We start from the raw sequence: 20,990 nt of genomic DNA, 5'->3' as shown, positions 1-20,990 counted from the left end.
AAGAGATAAAGGATGATCCTCCCCTAGGGTGTGTGGAGGGACTGCGGTCCTGCTGGCACCTTGATTTCAGACTTCTGGCCCCCAGAAGTATGAGGGGCTCAATTTCTTGTTTTATGACACCCAGTTTGTGGTCACGTGCTGCCGGGGCTCCAGGACACACACTCACGTGTCCTGATAACCTCAGTACCCGCCCCCCCAAAGCCACCACCGACCTGCCTGTTCCCCATCTCAGGGAGGGCCTTGCCTCCCACCCCTTCGCCCTGACTGCAAATCCACCCGAGCCTCACTCAAATCTGCCTCCTCCACCCTCATCCCTCCGCCACTGGTCAGTCAGGTGCCTCCTAAACTTTCCTAGGATTAACTTAATTCTCAAGCACACCCTGTGGGATCAAGACTATGATTGGGGACGCCAAGGTGGCTTGGTCGGTTAAATGGCCGACTCTTGATCTCAGCTCAGATCTTGATCTCAAGGTTGTGAGTTCAAGCCTCGTATTGGGATCCACACTGGGTGCAGAGTGTAGTTAAAAAACAACAACAATAACAACTATTGTCAACCCATTTTCAAGATGAAGAACTGAGGCAAAATGTTAAGGGACTTGCCCAAAGGTTACACAGCATGCATGTGGCTGAGCTGGGCCAGGGCCACCTCTTGTCATTGGGACGCTGGCACAGGGCTGTGTGATGTTGATAAGAGCAGACCCTGATGCCTGGCGACGTTCTCAGCTTGGCACAAGTGCTGATCGTGGGTGTGGCCAGCAGCCATCCTCAGCTCTCGGTGCAGGGCAGGGGGCAGGAAGGCACTGCCACTCCAGGGGGGCCTAGAAACATGCCATGGCCGTGGCCACGTTGTTACGGTGGCCAGAGGACTGTTGCTGGTACGTGGTAGGTGGAGGCCAACAGTCCAGGGGCCGCTGGGACAGTGTCACTCAGTGGAAAATGGTCCAACCCCAAGGCCAGCAGGGCTGTTGCTGAGAACCACGAACCATGAGGCCCAGAGCCTGTGCTCCCGACAGCCACCCAGTCTGGGGGTTAAAAATGAGGATTCTGGAGCCAACTGCCTGGGCTTAGAACAAACCTGGCTTAGCCACACTAGTGACATGACCTTGGCCATGCCTTTTCCTGGTCCTGGGATGAGTGATCTCACCTGGAAAATGGGCAGACACTGGTTGTTTCTTCAGGATCTTACGATGAGGGAAGATAATACTTGGGACACTTTGAACAGCACGACAGCACGTGGGAGACGCGTGACACTATTAGGTGTTGGCCAGGAGGATTATTATTTTAGTAGGAGGTGCCCAGGGTCTAAATCTATCTCCCCGGGATCCCTGGGTGGCTCAGTGGTTTCACACCTGCCTTTGGGCCGGGGCGTGATCCTGGAGATCCGGGATCGAGTCCCACGTTGGGCTCCCGGCATGGAGCCTGCTTCTCCCTCTGCCTGTGTCTCTGCCTCTCTCTCTCTGTGTCTTACCATAAATAAATAAAAATAAATCTTTAAATAAATCTTTAAATAAATAAATAAATAAATAAATAAATAAATAAATCTATCTATCTATCTATCTATCTATCTATCTATCTATCTATCTATCTCCCCTTCCAGTCTCAGGAGCCCTCTGTGGGCAGCGGCCCAGGTGAACGCATCTGGGCCAACTGCCGTTCTCAGGCCAAGGAGTGTTTGCTGACCAACTGCCTTCACACTGATGGGAGGGTGTCCCGAGTGTCCGGGGTCCCCAGGGCAGACCGGCAAGGGCTCCAAGACACAGGCCAGGCGAGACCATGGGTTTATTGGGGGCTCCACACACACGCACTCACAGCGTCACACGACAACGTCACGGTTACTCGGAACACACAAGATGGCCTCCGCCCCTGGCTGGGCCCAGAGGCAGTGGGGTGCAGTCTCCTCCCTGGTGGCCCAGGCCCAGCTATGGGCCTTCCTCCTGGGCAGGTGAGGGAGGGCGCCGGGCAGCCCCGGCCTGGAGAGGGGCGAGCAGGAAGTGAGGGGCCGGGGCGCAGGGGCCAGCTGCCCTCACTCCAGTGACTGGAGCATCAGCAATTGTTTCAGCACCTTCGTCTGGCTGGTCTCTCGGATCTCGCCGGCCAGGAACATCTCGTCCACGACCGTGTAAACCTGAGCGAAGGGAGGGCAGGAGACCCCACTGTGAGGGGAGGGCTCTTCCTCTCTCCCCCTCCCTCAACAGGTGCTCATCTGAACCTCCGATGGAAGCTGGGGGCTCTGACCCCCCCTTACACCCTCGTCTTCACCAGGAGCCCACCTTGTAGAAATTGAACACCAGGTCCAGTTCACAGACATTGTGGAAATACTCATTTAAGACCTGGGAAAGAAGGCAGAGATGGTGAGAGCTGGGCAGAGGGAGGCACGCAGGGCCACACAGGGCTGCACATGGGAGCCAAGGTCACCCCTCCCTCCGAAAAAGAGATGGTAAAAGAGAGACCAAGAGGAAGTGCGGAAGGGGAGGGAAGGAGGGAGGAGGAAGAGACACCAGGACAAAGACAGTCAGAGCCAGAAACAGCAAGGACGATCACATAGCAACAGAAAAGGATGGCAGGGAAGACTGACCAGACACAGGCGGAGGGAGAAAGAGGAATCACGTGGGCAGAGAGGGGCAGAGGGAGGCTGGCTGTCCACCCGGGGATGTGGGGAGAGGGTTTGTGCACCCTCCTGGGGAGACCAGGGCTGGTTCTGGGGGCTCCAGGGCCCTTGGGGCCGCAGCCCACCCTCGCACCTCCACGAAGTTGTGGATGGCTTCCAGGTAGGCCAGGTTGTTGTCGTTGACATCCACGCAGATGCAGAAGTAGAGGCCGGCGTAGCGTCGGTAAATGATCTTGAAGTTCCGGAACTGTGGGGCAGAGAGGCTGTCAGCAACTGGGCGGCCCCTAACCCAACAGTGCGGGGCAGCACAGGGCCAGGAGTCAGTCCTTCACCCCATGCCTGGTCCCTGAAGCCCTGCTCTGTCCGGCCCAGTGCAGGGGACACAGCAGTGACTGAGACGGGACCCAGCCCCCGCCACTGGGGCTCACAGTTCAGTGCAGAGATTCCTCCTCAGTACTCCCCATCGTGGGCAGCTAACCCAGCCTGGAGACCCAGGAGGGCTTCTGGGAGGAGGGGGCACCTGGACCAAGACCTGGAATATGAGCAGGAGTGCTCGGGTCAGAGGGAACAGCTTGTGAGAAAAAGCCCAGAGCCGAGAGGGAGGCTGGGGTGTCCCACGACGTCTACCTCACTATTCCGTGGCTCCCTGCCTGTCGCCTCTGGAGAAAGTCGAATTCCTTAGCCTGGAACTAATTCATGCCATCATTCCACAAACACTACCTGGGGGCGGGCTCTGTGCCGGGCAGTGCAGTCACTGCTTATAACCAAGACCATCCCAGCCTTACCCTGAACTGAACTGTAATGTAAAATATAAATATTTCTACACCAACACATACATACAGCCCAGGAATAAATACATGTGGACCAAGGATACAGACTGTAATCTTATGTGACGGAAAGACGATAAAGAGACAGGTTTAGAGACCAGCAGACTGGTTTGCTAAGCACAAGATCCTTGGGCAAAATCTGGAAAAGTCCCAGCCCTGGGTCTGGTGTGTTCTGTCGCCACCTGCTGGCAACTTCAAAAGCCAACATCAGCCCCTGATTTTTAAACTTTTTTTTAAATAAGATTTTATTTATTCACGAGAGACACAGACAGAGGGAGAAACAGGCTCCATGCAGGGAATCCGATGTGGGACTCGATTCTGGGTCTCCAGGATCGAGCCCTGAGCCGAAGGCAGGTGCTTAACCACTGAGCCACCCAGGGATCCCAAAAGAAAATACATTTAAACTGATGCAGGCACTCGATCAAATGTTTGAAGGCCCCTGAGCTGGAGAAGAGGGTTTATGACAGGCTGAGAGGGCAGGAATCTGGAGATGCCAGCTCTGACTGTCACAGCTGGTGTGGCCCTGGCAGGATCTGACACTGAGCAGCACTTTTGTTGTTGTTGTTATTGTTACTTATAGTTCTCTTTCTCCCGCTATCACTCTCCCTGATCCCCGCTTGTTTCTACACCTTGGCTTTAAATTTGCAGGCTTGGGATCCCTGGGTGGCTCAGGAGTTTAGTGCCTGCCTTCGGCTCAGGGCATGATCCCGGAGTCCCGGGATTGAGTCCCACATCAGGGTCCCTGCATGGAGCCTGCTTCTTCCTCTGCCTGTGTCTCTGCCTCTCTCTCTGTGTCTCTCATGAATAAATAATTAAAATCTTAAAAAAAAAAAAAAAGTTTAAAAAAATAAATTTGCAGGCTTCTCAGGGATCTGGCGCAGGCCCTCATGGCTTCTCCCCCTATACACTCTCAGATAAGTCTCTTCCTGAAGGCTGGGGTGAGTCACCTGTCTGTACTCCCCTACCCATTGGGCCCCGTCCCCCACCTGACCACTCTGGGCATCACTGTCTGGGACAGGTCTGTCTCATTGGACCCTGAGCTGGTGCTGTGCCTGCTGTGTCCCCAGCATGGCCCTGAACATGAAGAGGTCCACATCCTGACCCCCGGAACCTGTGAACGGGTGACCTTACATGGCAAAAGGGACTGTGGAGGTGTGATTACACTAAGGATCTTGACCTGGGGGTTCCTGGATGATCCAGATGGGCCCAGAGTAATCACAGGGGTCCTTATCAGGGAAAGAGGAGGACAGAAGTGTACGAGTCAGATGGAGTGATTTTAAGGTGAGATGTGGTTGGCTTTGAGGCTGGTGAAGGGGCCACTCTCTGGGGCACGCAGGCTGCCTCCAGAAGCCGGTAAAGGCAAGCAAATGGATTCTCCCCAGGGCCTGCAGAGGGAACCCAGCCCTCATGACACGTTTTGGACACCTGACCTCAAGAACTGTTTAAAAAAAAAAAAAAAGAAAAAAGAACTGTTTAAAACAACAAATCATGTTGTTTTGAGCCACTATATTTGTAGGATTTGTTACCATGGCAGTAAAAAACTAACAGAGGTTAAAAAAAAAAAACAAAAAACACATACACACACACAAAAAAGAATAACCTCATTAATGAACAAACAAGAGGAAGAAAGTTTGGGAGGCCTGGACCTTCTTCACTGGCTATTCAGCTTTTGGTTTTACTCTTACAAGTCCTCCTCCAGGAAGTCTGCCCTGACCTCAATCTCATAGGAGAGACATTATTTAGGGTCTCCTCCCCCAGACCCTCCTCAGTGTGTTGGGGGAGGGACCAATTCTCTCTTGTTTCCTACAGCACTCCCTCCTCTGGGAAGTCCTCTCTGACCCCCAGCCTGAGGCAGGTGCCCTCGTCCTACTGGGCTGCTCCATCCCAGCACTGCAGCCCTGACCCCTCTGGGTAGTCCTCATCTGGGGACAGGTCTGTGTTGCTCGCAGGGCTCTCAGTCCCCACAGTGCACAGTTGGAGATAAGATGCTGTGCTGGTGGCAGGACAGCCCAGGGGAGTGGGCGTGCACCCCCTCATTCTGTCCTGTACCTGCTCTGGCCCCATCGCCCTGCTCCCCGCAAGGCCCCCCTCCTGGAAACCCTTTGCTTAAGGCTGCCGGCCTCCCCCCATATCTCCTGGTTCTCCTCTACCTCCTCATCTCCCTCCTCTAGATATGGCTTCTCTTCTCTCCTGTGTTCCCCTCTGTCACTCGTCCCTCCTCTGGTAAGTCCCGCAGGCTTCCTTGCCCTCTGTGTGCAGAACCTTCCACATTGTGGCATTCTGCCCTCTCTGCACGCTGACTCATCACTCCCTCCTGGATTCTCTGTGGGGGTGTGAACAGATACCTCACTCCTGATCTTCACCCTCAACCTGCTCTTTGCTAAGTTGGCCCACACCTGCCCCCCTCTGCTCAAAAACCTCTCGAGGCTGCCACCTTGGAAGAGGCCCTGCGCCATTTATCCCTGTTATCTCTTTGACCTCCTCGGCCCCCCACCCCCCTCGCTGGCTTACATTCCCTCAAAATGCTGGCCTTCTTGCTATTCCAGGAATGTCCCAGCATGTCCTCACCTCAGGGCCTTTGCACTTGCCATTTCCTGGGTGTGGAGTGCTCCCTTTCAGATATCCTCTCCTTCCACTCTTTCAACTCCTTTAGGTCTTGGTTCCAAAGCTACCTTTTCCAGACTTCCTAAATCATTTACACCTGCATTCCAACCCCCAATGTACACACCCCAGCACTCTCATCTCCCACAGTGGCTGCTTCTTCCCCCTGGCACCTCTCACCTCCTGCTATGCTCTGTCTTTACTATCCGTCTCCCTCCCACCAGAACATCAGCTCTCCCAGGGCAGGGACTCGGGTCTGTCCTGTTCCTGCTCCTAGAATAGTGCCTCCATACAGCAAACCCCCGATAAATATGTGTTGAATGTATAGGACAACTAGCCCAGCTGATGCCACGGAAATTAAAGACAGAGCCTTCTCAATTTAAGGAGACCAAAGAGGGGCACCTGGCTGGCTCAGGTGGTAGAGCATGTGACCCTTGATCTCAGGGGTGTGAGTTCAGGCCCCATGTTGGGTGTGGAGCTGACTTAAAAATAAAAACTTATGGGGCAGCCTGGGTGGCTCAGGGGTTTAGCGCCACCTTCAGCCCAGGGCCTGATCCTGGAGACCCGGGTTTGAGTCCTGCATTGGGCTCCCTGCATGGAATCTGCTTCTCCCTCTGCCTGTGTTTCTGCCTCTCTCTCTCTCTGTCTCTCATGAATAAATAAATATGTAAAATCTTTTTTAGAAGTTTAAATAGGTATTTACCCCAAGGATACAAGTGTAGTGATCCAAAGGGGCACCTGCACCCCAATGTGTATAGCAGCAATGTCCACAATAGCCAAACTATGGAAAGAGCCCATGTCGATGGATGAATGGATAAAGAAGATGTGATATATATATATATATACACACACACACACACAATGGAATACTACTCAGCCATCAAAAAATGAAATATTGCCGTTTGCAATGATGTGGATGAAACCAGAGGGTATTATGCTAAGTGAAATAGTCAATCAAAGAAAGACAATTATTATACGATCTCACTCATTTGTGGAATTTAAGAAACAAAACAGAGGATCATAGGGGAAGGGAGGAAAAAATAAAACAAGATGAAATCAGAGAAGGAGATAAACCATAAAAGACTCTTAATGATAGGAAACAGAGTTGCTAGAGGGAGGTGTGGGGGATGGGTAACTGGGTGATGGGTATTAAAGAGAGCACATGGTGTAATGAGCCCTGGGTGTTACATAAGATTGATGAACCACTGACCTCTACCTCTGAAACCAGTAATACAGTATATGTTAATTAACTGAATTTAAATTTAAAAAAAGTTAAATCATAATAAGAGTTAATGTCTAATAAATATCTTCTTTCATAGCTAAATATCCATTAAATTTTTCTAACCTGTCCAATTCCTTTAATAGTTTTCATTACTAAAATGGAAGCTTTTTGAAAGAAAGAAATTTCCAAGGTTGCAAATTCACCAAGAACACGATTATGCTATTCTTGTTCTTGTTCTATTCTTGTATAATTCAAGGATTATACTATTCTTGTTCTTAATACAATCCCAATACTAAACATATATAACTGACACACTGAAGGTTCTAAAGAGGTAGTGACTGTATATAAATTTGTGTCCGTGTGGAATTACATGTTTAAGGAGTATCTTGTATGTTTGAAGGATGTTTCACAAAATAGTGGCTGTTGAATAAATATCACCTGGGTGGTTCGATGGTTGAGCTTCTGCCTTTGGCTCAGGGCGTGATCCCACGGTACTGGGTTCAAGTCCTGCATCAGGCCCCCCACAGGGAGCCTACTTCTCTGTCTCCCTATGTCTCTGCCTCTATCTCTTATGAATAAATAAATACATCTTAAAAAAAAAAAGAAAATGATCACAACAAAAAGGTCTCCCCCCTCCCCTCAAAGGAAGGAAGACAGCAGGCCAAAAGCAGGCTGAAGCTATGAACATAGGAAGGAAACAGGTCTGGGGGTTACTGCAGTTGGCGGCTGGGCAGGATGGGCAGAGGAACAAGGCGAGTGTGGCAAGCGTGAGGGAGTATCACCTCCACAAAGTTGGTGTGTTTGGCATCTCGGACGGTGACCACAGCATGCACCTCTTCGATCAACTTCTGTTTCTCATCGTCATCGAACTGCATGTACCACTTGGCCAGGCGCGTCTTGCCCGCCCGGTTCTGGATGAGGATGAAGCGGATCTGCACATAGGGGGAGAGGAGAAGGTGGAGGAGGTGAGGGGGGGCAGGGAGAGCTGGCCAGCGCTGGGTGGCCCGCCCAACAGCCCCACCCATCCCCACTGGGTAGGGTCCACACCTCCTGCAGCTGTTTAGGCTGCAGCCTGGTCTGGCTGGCCTGACCACACACTCCCACCCCAGGTCCCAACACCCTAGAGGAATGACTGCTTCCACCGGCCAATTCCCCTGTCAGCCCCAGGCTCCACTCCCTTCTCTGCTTGACCTTGGAGCAGGGATCACCCCCCGCCCCCCCCAGCAGCCTGTTTCCCCACCGGCAGAATCAGTTTCCTTAGAGGACCCATCTCATCAGGGTGTTCTGCACTTAAATGTTTTAAACTTAATTCAATAGCTGGCACAGAACAGGCATTCAATAAACGTTTGCGTTGCAGGGCTCCCCGGCTGGCACAACGGGAGGCACAGGGCTCAACGGGAGGTGCAGGGACTCTTGATCTTAGGGTTGTGAGTTCAAGCCCCATGTTTGGTGGAGAGAGGACTTAAATAAATAAATAAATACAAATTTCTAAGAAATCTTTGAGTTCCAGACTTCTTTGGTCTGAATCCCAGAGATCTCCTCAATGTTCCTTTTTCTTTTTACTTACCAAGCCTTAAAAATTCACCCATTTAAGATGTGTACAGTTCAGTGGTTTTTATTTTTTTATTATTTTTTTCATAAAGTTCAGTGGTTTTTAGTATATTCGTATATAATGTTGCCAAAATCACTACTATCTAATTCTACAATATTTTCATCACCCCAAGAAGAAATCTCCACGGGTTAGCAGCCACTGCCCTGCTCCTGGCAACAGATAATGCTCCTGTCTCTATGGCTATGCCTCTTCTGGAGGTTTCATATAAACAGAATCATACAATACATGCATGGTCTTTTTGTATTTGGCCTCTTCCCCTTGGCAATGTTTTTTTTTTTTTTTAATTTTATTTATTAATGAGAGATACACAGAGGCAGAGACAGGCAGAGGGGAGAAGCAGGCTCTATGCAGGGGCCCCAATGTGGGATTTGATCCTAGGACCCCTGGATATGCCGAGGCAAGGCAGACGCTCAACCACTGAGCCACCCAGGCGTCCCTCGGCAATGTTTTCAAAGTTCATCCACACTGTAGTGTGTGTCCACAAGTCCTTTCTTTTTAATGCCGAGTTCCACTGTATGGATATATCTTGTTTTGTTGATCCATCCATCAGTTGATGGACATTTGGGTCATTTCCGCTTTTTGGTGATTACAAATAAGGCTGCTATGAACATTCGCACACGAGCTTTTACGTGGACATTTGTTTGGATTGATGTTTCCCCTGGCTATCCCTATACCTAGGAGGGGAATCGCTGGGTTATATGGTAATGCTATGCCTAACTTTTTGGTCATGCTGTTTTCCAAAGCATCTGCCACTTCTCAAGTGATGTAGAATTCGCACATTCGCACACGAGCTTTTACGTGGACATTTGTTTGGACTGATGTTTCCCCTGGCTATCCCTATACCTAGGAGGGGAATCGCTGGGTTATATGGTAATGCTATGCCTAACTTTTTTGGCCACTGTTTTCCAAAGCATCTGCCACTTCTCAAGTTGCTTGGTGCCTGTTTATCCACCTGGAAAATGTATGATGAGATGTAAACAATATATGAAAAGTATCTACGGACACCTGGGTGGCTCAGTGGTTGAGCATCTGCCTTTGGCTCAGGGTGTGATTCTGGGGTCCTGAGATCAAGTTCCGTCATCTGGCTCCCTGAGGGGAACCTGCTTCTCCCTCTGCCTAGGTCTCTGCTGCTCTCTGTGTGTTTCTCATGAATAAATAAATAAAATCTTAAAAAAAGAAAAGAAAAGAATCTAGAAGAGTGCCTGGCTCAGATAACATGCTTTGTGTCAGCTATGATTATCATCAGTGTGGGCTAGGGAATTTGTTTTTAAGATTCTGAAAGGCCAGGTCAATCCTCCTAGGGCTACTATGAAAACAGAACAAGTTAATGCCAGAAGTGCTTAGCACAGTGCCTATTACATACGGAGCGCTCACTACAATGAACTATGATGATGGAGACAGCTTCATCCAAGTGGTTAAGCACACAGACTTCAGAGCCTGAATGAATGCTGGCCCTCTTAGCTGTATGTCCATGGGCAAGTAACCTAGCCTTTCTGGGCCTCAGTTTCTCCTTCTGTCTATTATACAGAGAGCACCTCCCACATAAGACAATCCACGGGTTAATAAACAAAAGGGGTGTAGCACTGTGGCTAGCACATACTAAATGTTACAAAAGTATTAGTTCTTAAATGGTATTATAATTCACCATCATTTGACTTTAAGAAAACCAAGGCCCAAGTTTACCCAGGCAGGAAGCCTGCCTTCGGCCTAGGTCTGTTTGAGATGGGCAGGTGTACATATGAAGATGAAGAAACCAAAGCTCAGAGAAAAGAAGTCTCACAGCCACAAAGCACAGCTGGAAGTCCAAAAGCTTTGCTGTGGACCCCCTGACCCCAGCTTACCCTGTGGGAGCCCCTACTCATTCCAGGGAGTCCATTCTCTTTCCTAAGTCTCATTCTCTGATAGTCTATTCCTCCCTCCCCCAACCAATCAAGCTGTAAAGGAACAGGATATTACACTCTCCTTCCAAGAACTCCATCTGCTGAGCCAGGGAAAACCACTTCCTAGCAGGCTAGGGGTCCTGAGTAGGAAGGGAAAGGCCATGGGCTTGGCAGGAGGTAGGGAGGAGGGAATTCACTAGGCAGCCACAACCTAGGGGCAGAGCCAGAGATATATGGGGCATGCGGGAGGAGAGCTAAAAGGGCTGAGGGAGAGCCCAGCCTCTTACCCCCAAATTCCCTTATAACCTCTTCCTGTTTCTCCTCCCAGTCAGAATCTCTCCACCTCTGGGAATCTTTCCTGAGAGGTCCTTTCCCTCCAGCCTCCTCACCCCTCTGACGTTCCCTCCGGGTGGCCCTCCCCCCCCCATCTTTCCTGTCTCCAAGCCCCCTCCCCTGGAGTTGCTCCCTTTAGACTTCGAATTTCTTCTGGGTTTCAATTCCCTCTCTCAGGCTTCAGAAGGCCTTTTACTTGGGACATCACTTCTCCGACGCCAGGCCTCCTCCCCAAGTTCCAAACCACACATGTTGCCTCCAAGGACGCTCTTTGTGGAGGAGGCTTCCTCCTCATTCTGACACCCATCTCCATTCATCTTTTTCCGGCTCCCTGCCCAAAGGATCCTTGCTTAAGGTCCAAAGACCCACCCTGAGGGAGGGTAGGCAAATCCAAAGCCCAGTCCTTGCTCCAAAAGCTCCTTCCCCATCTCTCACACTTCCCTGCCTGCTCCCACTCAAGACCTCTCCTTCTTGGAAAGATCTGGTCCACTCTTCCCCATCCATTTCTAATTCGCTCCCACCTTCTAAGCCTCCTCCCGCTTTGCAGCACACTTCCCTGGACTCGAAAGCCCCATTCTGCACAGTAGCCAACTTCCCATCTCCAGAGCCCAGTCTCCTCCCCTAGAGATTCTCGCTCTCATCAGGAGTACCCCTCCCGTTTCAACACCCTCTCTCTGCCTTCATGGTCAGCTTCCGGCTTCTAAAGACTCCTTCTCTCCCAACCCAATGTCTCCCATTCCCCAACTATCCTGCCACACTCCCAGAGCGCCCTCCTCGTAAGACGCCCCCACCCCACCTCCAATCCCGTCTCCCCACCTCCGAGATCCCGCTTCGCGAGTTGCCTCCCCATTTCAACCTCCACCTCCTCAGTCATCTCCAATGTCTCCCTCCTGCACAGCCCTCTCCCCTTGGCACCCGGCCTCTAATGTCCCCTGGCGTCGAGCCCTCCGGCGCACTCCCGCGCCCAGAATCGCCGCGCAGCTGCCCCCTTGCCCCGGGCCTCGGGTCGGCCCCAATCCCGAGAGCCCGCGCCCGGCCCAAACCAACGCACCGCGGCAGGGGAGGCTTGTCAGTACCCGACCGAGCCTCGAGTACCTGCACGTGGACCCACCCTCCGCCCGGCCCCAACGTGGGCGCGCCGCCGTTACCATGGCGACCCCCGTCCGGACCCCAGCGGCCCCGGTCCCGCGGCTCCTGGGCAGCTCCGGCTCTCGCAGCAGTTAGGGGACCCAGGGCTAGAGCGGACTTCCGGCAGAAGAACTCGCCCGCCCTCTCGCGCACAGCCCACTGGGAAGTGTAGTCTCAAGAATGCCTTCGCTCAGCCAGGCTGCAAGCCTGGGAAAAAGGGCCGATCCCGCTTCCCAAAAGGCCGCGCGACTGTCCTTTTCCCACCACGTAGTACTGACCCCGAATGCATACCGGGAGTTGCGGGCGAATGTCTCTTCCGAGGACTACAATTCACGACCTGCGTGTCAGCCAGCAATGGGGACTTGCATTCTGGGAAATGTAGTTCTGGTAGCCCTGCGCCCACCCCCATCCTCCCAAGGCAAGAAGAAGTGCATGCTGGAAATAGTAGTTTTAAGTAAGGAACTCCGCTGTGGGAGCTCGAAATGTAACTCTTTCCGCGCTCACCTAGTGCTTTGTTTAAAATATCTCAAATGTTTCCCTATGGGAGATGGACAGTGGTTTAAGATAATTATTTTGAGAGTCAGAACTGTGTACAAATCCTATCACTGCATTTCCTACCAGGGGACTTTGGGACAATGACTTCACCTCTAAATTCAGTTTCTTCATCTGTAAACAGGAGTGATCAAGAGGTCACCACAGTATGGTTGTTTTAAAGCCTCAGTAAGGGGGCACCTGGGTGGCTCAGTGGTTGGGCGTCTGCCTTTGACTCAGGTCATGAACCCGGGGTCCTGGAATCAAGTCTGCATCAGGCTCCTTAGAGGGAGCTTGTTTAACCCTCTGCCTATGTCTCTGCCTCTCTGTGTGTCTCTCTTAAATAAATAAAATAAAAATCTTTATAAAGCCTCAGTAAGTTTCCAAAGTACTTATCACTGTGTTTGACACCTCGTAAGCGCTCAATACATGCTAGTTAACATCATGAAGGCTCATTGTTAACATACATCAGGTAATAGGGTACAGTTGTCTTTCAGTTACTCAAATGGGCCAAGTTCTTTCCTAACTATGCGACTTTCCTTTACACTTGCTATTCCCTACATGACCTTCCCTCATTCATTCTGTGGTTGGCCTTTTTTCTTCTTTTACCTTAAACACCACTTCCACAGACCTGCATAGAGGACCCTGGGTACAAAGGTCCCCTTCTCCTATCCCCAACAATTCTATAGGTTAGTTTGATTTTTTTTAGTAGTGTCACTGGGGAGACCCATGGTCCCCTGTAGTTCAGGAAACTCCTAGAAGCTTCTGCCTCTCACTTTCATCCTTAAGAAACTAACTATAGGGGGATCCCTGGGTGGCTCAGCGGTTTGGCGCCTGCCTTTGGCCCAGGGCATGATTCTGGAGTCCCGGGATCGAGTCCCATATCGGGCTCCCTGCATGGAGCCTGCTTCTCCCTCTGTCTGTGTCTCTGCCTCTCTCTCTGTGTGTGTCTCTCATGAATGAATAAATAGAATCTTAAAAAAAAAAAAAAAAAAAAAAACAGAAAAAAAAGATTCACCCAGTTATTTAAAAAAAAGAAAGAAAGAAAGAAAAGAAACTAACTATAATGAATTGCTGGAACAGGAAAAGAAATATTGGAGGATAAGATGCCTGTGCAGATGAGTCAGAAAATGCCTAATAATTACCTCAGCTTCATTATAACGTTAAAATTCCTCTCTGAGTATCTTTTTAAAGATTTTACTTATTTATTCATGAAAGACACACAGATAGGCAGAGACATAGGCAGAGGGAGAAACAGGCTCCCTGCAGGGAGCCTGATGTGGGACCTGATCCAGGACCCAGGGATCACAACCTGAGCTAAAGGCAGATGTTCAACCACTGAGCCATCCAGGTGCCCCCCTCTCTGAGGGATGAGGAATATTCATCCCAAGCCCCTCATGAAAGGAGGCTGCTTACCCTTGTTTGGGGAGTCACACCTTTGGAAATTTTTCCCCGTAATCTCCTTATTTGTACAAACAATGATGACTTTGTGTGGTAACTCCACCTGGTGTAATCTCTGTCTATAACTCACAGAGGAGGGGACCTGCTTTGATCTGGTAACAATAGCCTTTATTACAATTTTTAATGATTTCACTGGGAACCGTGTTGTCTACATCTCCCATTAGGTGGTTGAGGGCAGGGACGCTGTCTATTAACGTATCTACATCATCTAGAATATGGTGACACTTGGTAAGCACTCAATAAAGTATTACTATAGATACTGAAGAAAGACTCAATCCTAATAGAAACAAAGCATATAATAGAACAATGTAAATTAAAAGTATAGTATCAGCAGAAGAACCAACACACCGCTATGGAATTATTGCAAGGGCAAAAAAAGGTTAAGGATTGGGATCCCTGGGTGGCTCAGTGGTTTAGCGCCTGCCTGCGGCCCAGGGCATGATCCTGGAGTCCCAGGATCAAATCCCATATCGGACTCCTTGCATGGAGCCTGCTTCTCCCTCTGCCTGTGTCTCTGCTTCGCTCCCTCTCTGTGTGTCTCTCATGAATAAATAAATAAAAATCTTTTTTTAAAAAAAGGTTAAGGATCATTTCTATCTCGTGCACTGCTCTATCTCTAATAGAACTGGGACTGAGATAAGGTAAACAAGGTGCCCAGGGTGTAAAATTTAAAAGAGCACTCACTCTTAGGTGCTGACCCAGCCCTTGCACAAGCCTGAAAGTAAGCATCTCCTTGAAGTTTGTACCCTGGATACCTTGCTTGCCTCACCTTATTCCAGCCCTGATTTCCAGGGTTCAGCTCAGAGCCTAGTACAAGTCTGGTGTTAAGTAAACATTTGTCGAATGAATGAATGAACAGGTATCAAGAAAACAGACACTCCCCGCCCAGACAACATTCATGGTCTGGCAGAGAAAACAGACTTAAAGGACATTATGCAAGTAAATTTTATTTAAAACTTCTTCGCAGGGACGCCTGGGTGGCTCAGGTCGCGTGATCCCAGGGTCCTGGGATCAAGTCCCACATCAGACTTCCCACAGGGAGCCTGCTTTTCCCTCTGCCTATGTCTCTGCCTTCTCCCTGTGTCTCTCATGAATAAATATATAAAAATCTTAAAAAAAAAATCTACTTCGCAAACAATATTTCTTATCTCACTCAGTTTCTGTGGGTCAGGAATTTGGGAGTAGTTTAACTGGGTGGTTCTAGCTTGGAGTCTCTCACGAGGTTGCAATCAAGGCATCAGCTGGTGGGGGTGGGGGCACCTCGGGGGCTCAGATAGTTAAACATCTGCCTTTGCCTCAGGTCATGATCTCAGGGTCCTGGGATGGAGCTGCATTGGACTCCCTACTCAGCAGGGAGTCTGCTTCTTCCTGTCCCTCTGCCCCTCCCCCTGCTGTCCTCTGGCTCTCTCTCAAATAAAATCTTTAAAAACTAAAATGAAATAAAACCTTAAAAAAAAAAAAAAAGACATCAGCTAGGAATGCAGTCATTTGAAAGCTCGATTGCATTCATCCAGATGGGTCACTCCTAGGATTGCCCAATTAATGCTGTCTTTTTTTTCTTTTTCTTTTTTTTTTTTTACATTTTATTCATTTATTGACAGAGAGAGTGCCCTAAATGCTGGCTCTTGACAGGAGGACTCAGTTCCTCACCAGATGGACCTTCCCACAAGGACACATGAGTGTCCTCATATGGCAGCTATTTTTCCCCTAGAGTGAATGATCCAAGAAAGGGCAAGGCCAAAGCAGCAATGTCTTTTATGACCTTGCCTCAGCCGTCACGCCCTTTCACTTGGGCCATATCTTGTTGGTACACAGATCAACCATATCTTACATAGCAAGGGACAATAATACGTAGTGAGAATTACTGCAATTCATCTGAGGGGCCTGGCTGTCACAACTGCTTATAGTTGAGGCACCTGGCCTAGCTGAAATGTTAGAGACAGCTTCCACAGAGGGAGTGACATTTGAGCTGAGATCAGAAAATGAGTGCATGTTAACCAACCATTGATTAATGTTGCAGGGGCGAGGGTTGGGGGCAGAGTGCATTTACTTTCTGTGTATTTATTTATTGGAGCCAGTTTTTTTTTAATCTTTTATTATTTTTTATTTATTTACTTATGATAGTCACAGAGAGAGAGAGAGAGGCAGAGACATAGGCAGAGGGAGAAGCAGGCTCCATGCACCGGGAGCCCGACGTGGGACTCGATCCCGGGTCTCCAGGATCGCACCCTGGGCCAAAGGCAGGCGCCAAACCGCTGCGCCACCCAAGGATCCCCTGGAGCCAGTTTTTAAAAGATTTTATTTATTGATTTGAGATAGAGAGCATGAGCATGGAGTGGGGGCAAAGGGAGAGGGAGAAGCAGGGACCCGACTCAGGGTTCAATCTCCCCTAGATCATGACCTGAGCCAAAGGCAGATGCTTCATTGACTGAGCCACCCAGGTGCCCTGGAAACATTTTTTTTTTTAATTTTTAAAATTTATTTTATTATTATTATTTTTAAGATTTTATTTATTTATTCATGAGAGACACACAGAGAGACTGGCAGAGACATAGGCAGAGGGAGAAGCAGGCTCCACACAGGGAGCCCCACGTGGGACTCGATCCCAATCCCTATCCCAATCCTGATCCCGGGTCTTCAGGGTCACACCCTGGGCCGAAGGCGGTGGTAAACCACTGAGCCACCCGGGCTGCCCCAATATGTTCCTTTCATAAAAGAGGACATCTCCTTAGCCTCCTCCATAATGACACAATGATCACATGTAGGGAATTTTTACATTAATACTACACTATAATCTAATATAGGCCTATATTAAAATATCCTTTAAAAAATAAAACAAAATATCCCTGATCATCCCAGTAATATGCCTTATAGATTTTTACTTTTTTTCTTTTCTTTATTTTATTTTTTTTAAAGTAGACTCCATGCTGGGCCTTCAACTCATGACCTTGATATCAAACACTGAGTTAAGATCGAGAGTTGGGGGCAAGCCCCTGCGGCGCAGCGGTTTAGCGCCGCCTGCAGCCCCGGGTGTGATCCTGGAGACCCAGGATCAAGTCCCACATTGGGCTTCCTGCATGTTGCCTGCTTCTCCCTCTGCCTGTGTCTCTGCCTCTCTCTTAGCTCTCTCTGAATGAATAAATAAATAAATCTTAAAAAAAAAAAAAAAGATCGAGAGTTGGACGCTAACCCTCTGAGCCACTGACGCACCCCAAGGTTTTTTGTTTTGTTTTTTTGTGTTCTGTTCCAGAATCCAATCCAGGATTGCAGGTGGCATTTTTTAAAAGATTTTATTAATTTATCTACTCATGAAAAACACACAGAGAGAGGCATAGACACAGGCAGAGGGAGCCGGATGTGGGACTGGATCCCAGGACTCAGGATCATGACCTGAGCCAAAGGCAGATGCTCAACCACTGAGCCACCCAGGTGCTCCTGAAGGTGGCATTTAATTGTCATGTTCGTTTAGCTTTCTTTGATCCTTAACCAGTTTCCTTGCTTTGTCAGTATTTCAAGACATTTACATTTTTGAAGAGTCCACATCAACTATATTGCAAAATGTCCCTTCATTTGGGTTTGTCTGATGTTTCTTCATGATTAGATTCAGGTTTGACATTTTGGGGCAGGAATATCACAGAAAGATCCTGTGTACTTCTCAGAGTATCCAATGATGGATATGTGATGCTGGTTTGTCTCTTCCTTCGTGAGTGTGATCATTTGACTAAGGTAATGTCTGCCACATTTTTCTTTTTTAAAAGCTATGCGATCCATCTGATACCAAACTCATAAGCAACATAAGGGAAAAAAACCCTGTGCATCAAAATTAAAAGCTTTTGTGCATCAAAGGACACTATCAAGAGAGTGCAAAGACAACTCACAGAATGGAAGAAAATTTTTGCAAAGCATATATCTGATAAGGGCTTGCTATCCAGAGTATATGGAGAACTCCTACTACTCAACAACCACAAACCTCAATTCAAAAATGGGCAAAGGACTCAAATAGACTTTTCTCCAAAGAAGCTATACAAATGGCAAATAAGCATAGGGAAATATGCTCAGCATCGCTAGTGTCTGGAGGAAATGCAAATGAAAGCCACAATGAGATACCACTTCACAACCTTTATGATGGCTACTATGAAAAACAAAAGAATACAACCACCCATAGCAGTAAGTGTTGGCAAAGATGTAGGAAAACTGGAACCCTTGTACATTGCTGGTAGAAATGGAGGATGGTGCAGCCACTGTGGAAAACAGGTTGGTGGTTCCACAAAAAAGTTAAATGTAGAATTACCACATGTTACAGCAGTTTTATGTTTGACCATATATTCCAGGTAACTGAAAACAGGGATTCAAATTCCTGTACGCCAATGTTCCTAGCAGCATTATTCACAGTACCCAAAAGTCCAAATGTCCCTTAACTGATGAATGGCTAAACAAGATGTAATATATACAATGCAATGTTCTTCAACCTTAATAAGAAATTAAATTCAGGGGACATCTGGGTGGCTCAATGGTTGAGCATCTGGCTTCAGCTCAGGTCATGATCCCAGGATCCTGGGATCGAGTCCCACGTCGGGCTCCCTGCATGGAGCCTGCTTCTCCCTCTGCCTGTGTCTCTGCCTCTCTCTCTCTCTCTCCTGTCTGTGTATTCTAAAGAATAAATAAAACATCTTTTAAAAAATCTTTAAAAAATAGAAACCTCAAAACAGCCCTGTGATGTAGGTATTAATATTGTCAATCCCATTTTAAATATGAGGAAATTGGGCAGCCCAGGTGGCTCAGCGGTTTAGCACCTCCTTCAGCCCAAGGCCTGATCCTGGACACCTGGGATCGAGCCCACATCGGGTTCCCTGCATGGAGCCTGCTTCTCCCTCTGCCTGGGTCTCTGCCTCTTTCTCTCTCTCTGTGTCTCTCATAAATAAATGAATAAAATCTTTAAAAAAATAAACATGAGGAAATTGAGGTACACAGAAGTTGAGCAACTTGCCCCAGTCACGCAACTATTGTAAATGATGGAGTAGGCCAAGCATTCTGGTTCCAGAGTCAATGCCTCAAGACACTATACTATGCTGCATTCATGTAAGTGTATAGAGAGGTATAGAAGAAAACACATTTCTGGGGAGGCAAGTAGGATGAGTTTGGATTTTCCATGGAGACTGGATTTTATCTGGAGTATTTTCATTTCTTGCAAGGACAAGAAATTCATGTAGTATTACATAACTTAAAATAATTAAAGAGAGTAATGTATAACAATGGGAAAATGGGCAAAAGATTTGAACAGACTTCACAAAAGCTGCTATTCAGATGGCTTTCACATCCATGAAAAGATGCTCAACGTGGGGAAAGACAAATGAAGACTACAAAAGATACAACTACACAATCATTAGAATGGCCATAATTAAATTTAAAAGATAGAAAAGGTGGATCAGCTGAAATTCTTACACATGATTCCTGGGATGAAAATTAGTATATCCCCTTTGGGGAAGGTGAACACACATGCACTCTGTGACCAGCAGCTTCACTCAGGTACTTAGCTAGCAGAAATGAATACATATGTTTACCAAAAGACTTTTTAAAAATCTTTCTTTCTTTCTTTCTTTCTTTCTTTCTTTCTTTCTTTCTTTCTGCTTTCTGAGAGAGTGAGCACGAGCAGGATGGACAGAGAGGGAGAGAGACTCTCAAGCAGACTCCTACTGGGAGCTCCATCTGATAAGATGGAGTCTCCCTGAGACTATGACCGGAGCCAAAAGCGAGAGTCATATCCTTAACTGACTACACCACCCACGTGCCCCACTAAAAAACATATTCTATTTTTAAAAATATTTTATTTATTCATGAGACACAAAGAGAGGGAGGCAGAGGGAGAAGCAGGCTCCATCAGGGAGCCTGATGTGGGACTCGATCCCAGGACTCCAGGATCACCCCCTGGGCCGGAGGCAGGCACTAAACCGCTGAGCCACCCAGGGATCCCTAAAAGACATATTCTAGACGGTCATAACAGCAGTGTTCTTAATAGCCCCAAGGTGGAAATTACCCAGATGCTCGCCGAAACTAGAATGGATCAATATATTTTATTTCATTCACATAGTGAAATACTACGCAGCATTGAGAATGAAAGATCGAATGAACGTGGATAAGTCTAACAACGTGGATTAAAATAGTCCACTTGCACAATTTCATTTATATAAGGTATAAAAACGGGCAAAACTAATCTACAGCCCTAGAAATCGGGATAGAGGTTTTCATCGTGAAGCGGAGGGAGTGACTAGAACGGGTTGGAGGGGGGGTTCCTGAGCGATTGGTCACATTCTGTGTTTTTATCTGGGTACAGGTTACGGGGGGGGGGTGTCTTTGTGAATTATTCATCGGGCTGTACAGTTGTCATTTGTGTCCTTCTCCGTTCCATATTTCAATTTTCAAGTTCTATAGAAATGGAGAGATTTGTCATCCATCCTTCCATCAGATATGTAGTGCGTGCCCACTGCGTGTCCAACCACTGGCAGGGCGGCGGGATCCCGCAGTGCATCCGAGCATCCCCGCCTTGCGTTCCTTCCCCGCGATTGGCTGCCCTTCCGACCAATGGCGAAAGAGTTCACCGCTCTCTGCCATCCCCCGCGGCCTCAGCTAGACGCAGCTTCCCCGCTTCGGATTGTAGGAGGCGCTGTGAGCTCACTGACTTTTGGACGAGCGCAGACCTGGTCCCCACCCTCTGTCAGATTCTTTTCACGCTCTGAGAAACGTAGAGAGAATTTCCTCCAGCACATTCACCCTCTTTGCAAAACTCTTT

General features: G+C 48.4%; 1 protein-coding gene across 1 annotated transcript; it reads right to left on the bottom strand.

Annotated features, from left to right (window-relative positions):
* Positions 1–1,762: 1,762 nt before the first annotated feature.
* AP2S1 (adaptor related protein complex 2 subunit sigma 1) lies at positions 1,763–12,373 on the bottom strand. Its single transcript, XM_041730243.1, has 5 exons — positions 12,232–12,373; positions 8,041–8,190; positions 2,742–2,855; positions 2,271–2,330; positions 1,763–2,125 (listed from the first exon to the last, which is right to left on the bottom strand). Exons 1-5 carry the CDS (start codon positions 12,232–12,234, stop codon positions 2,024–2,026), a joined length of 429 nt encoding a protein of 142 aa, XP_041586177.1. The 5' UTR covers positions 12,235–12,373; the 3' UTR covers positions 1,763–2,023.
* Positions 12,374–20,990: the final 8,617 nt, after the last annotated feature.

This window comes from Vulpes lagopus, chromosome 2 (genome assembly GCF_018345385.1).
Source record: "Vulpes lagopus strain Blue_001 chromosome 2, ASM1834538v1, whole genome shotgun sequence".
Lineage (NCBI taxonomy): Eukaryota > Metazoa > Chordata > Mammalia > Carnivora > Canidae > Vulpes > Vulpes lagopus.
Note: the sequence above shows the minus strand (reverse complement) of the source record. Positions and strands in the feature narration are given on the sequence as shown.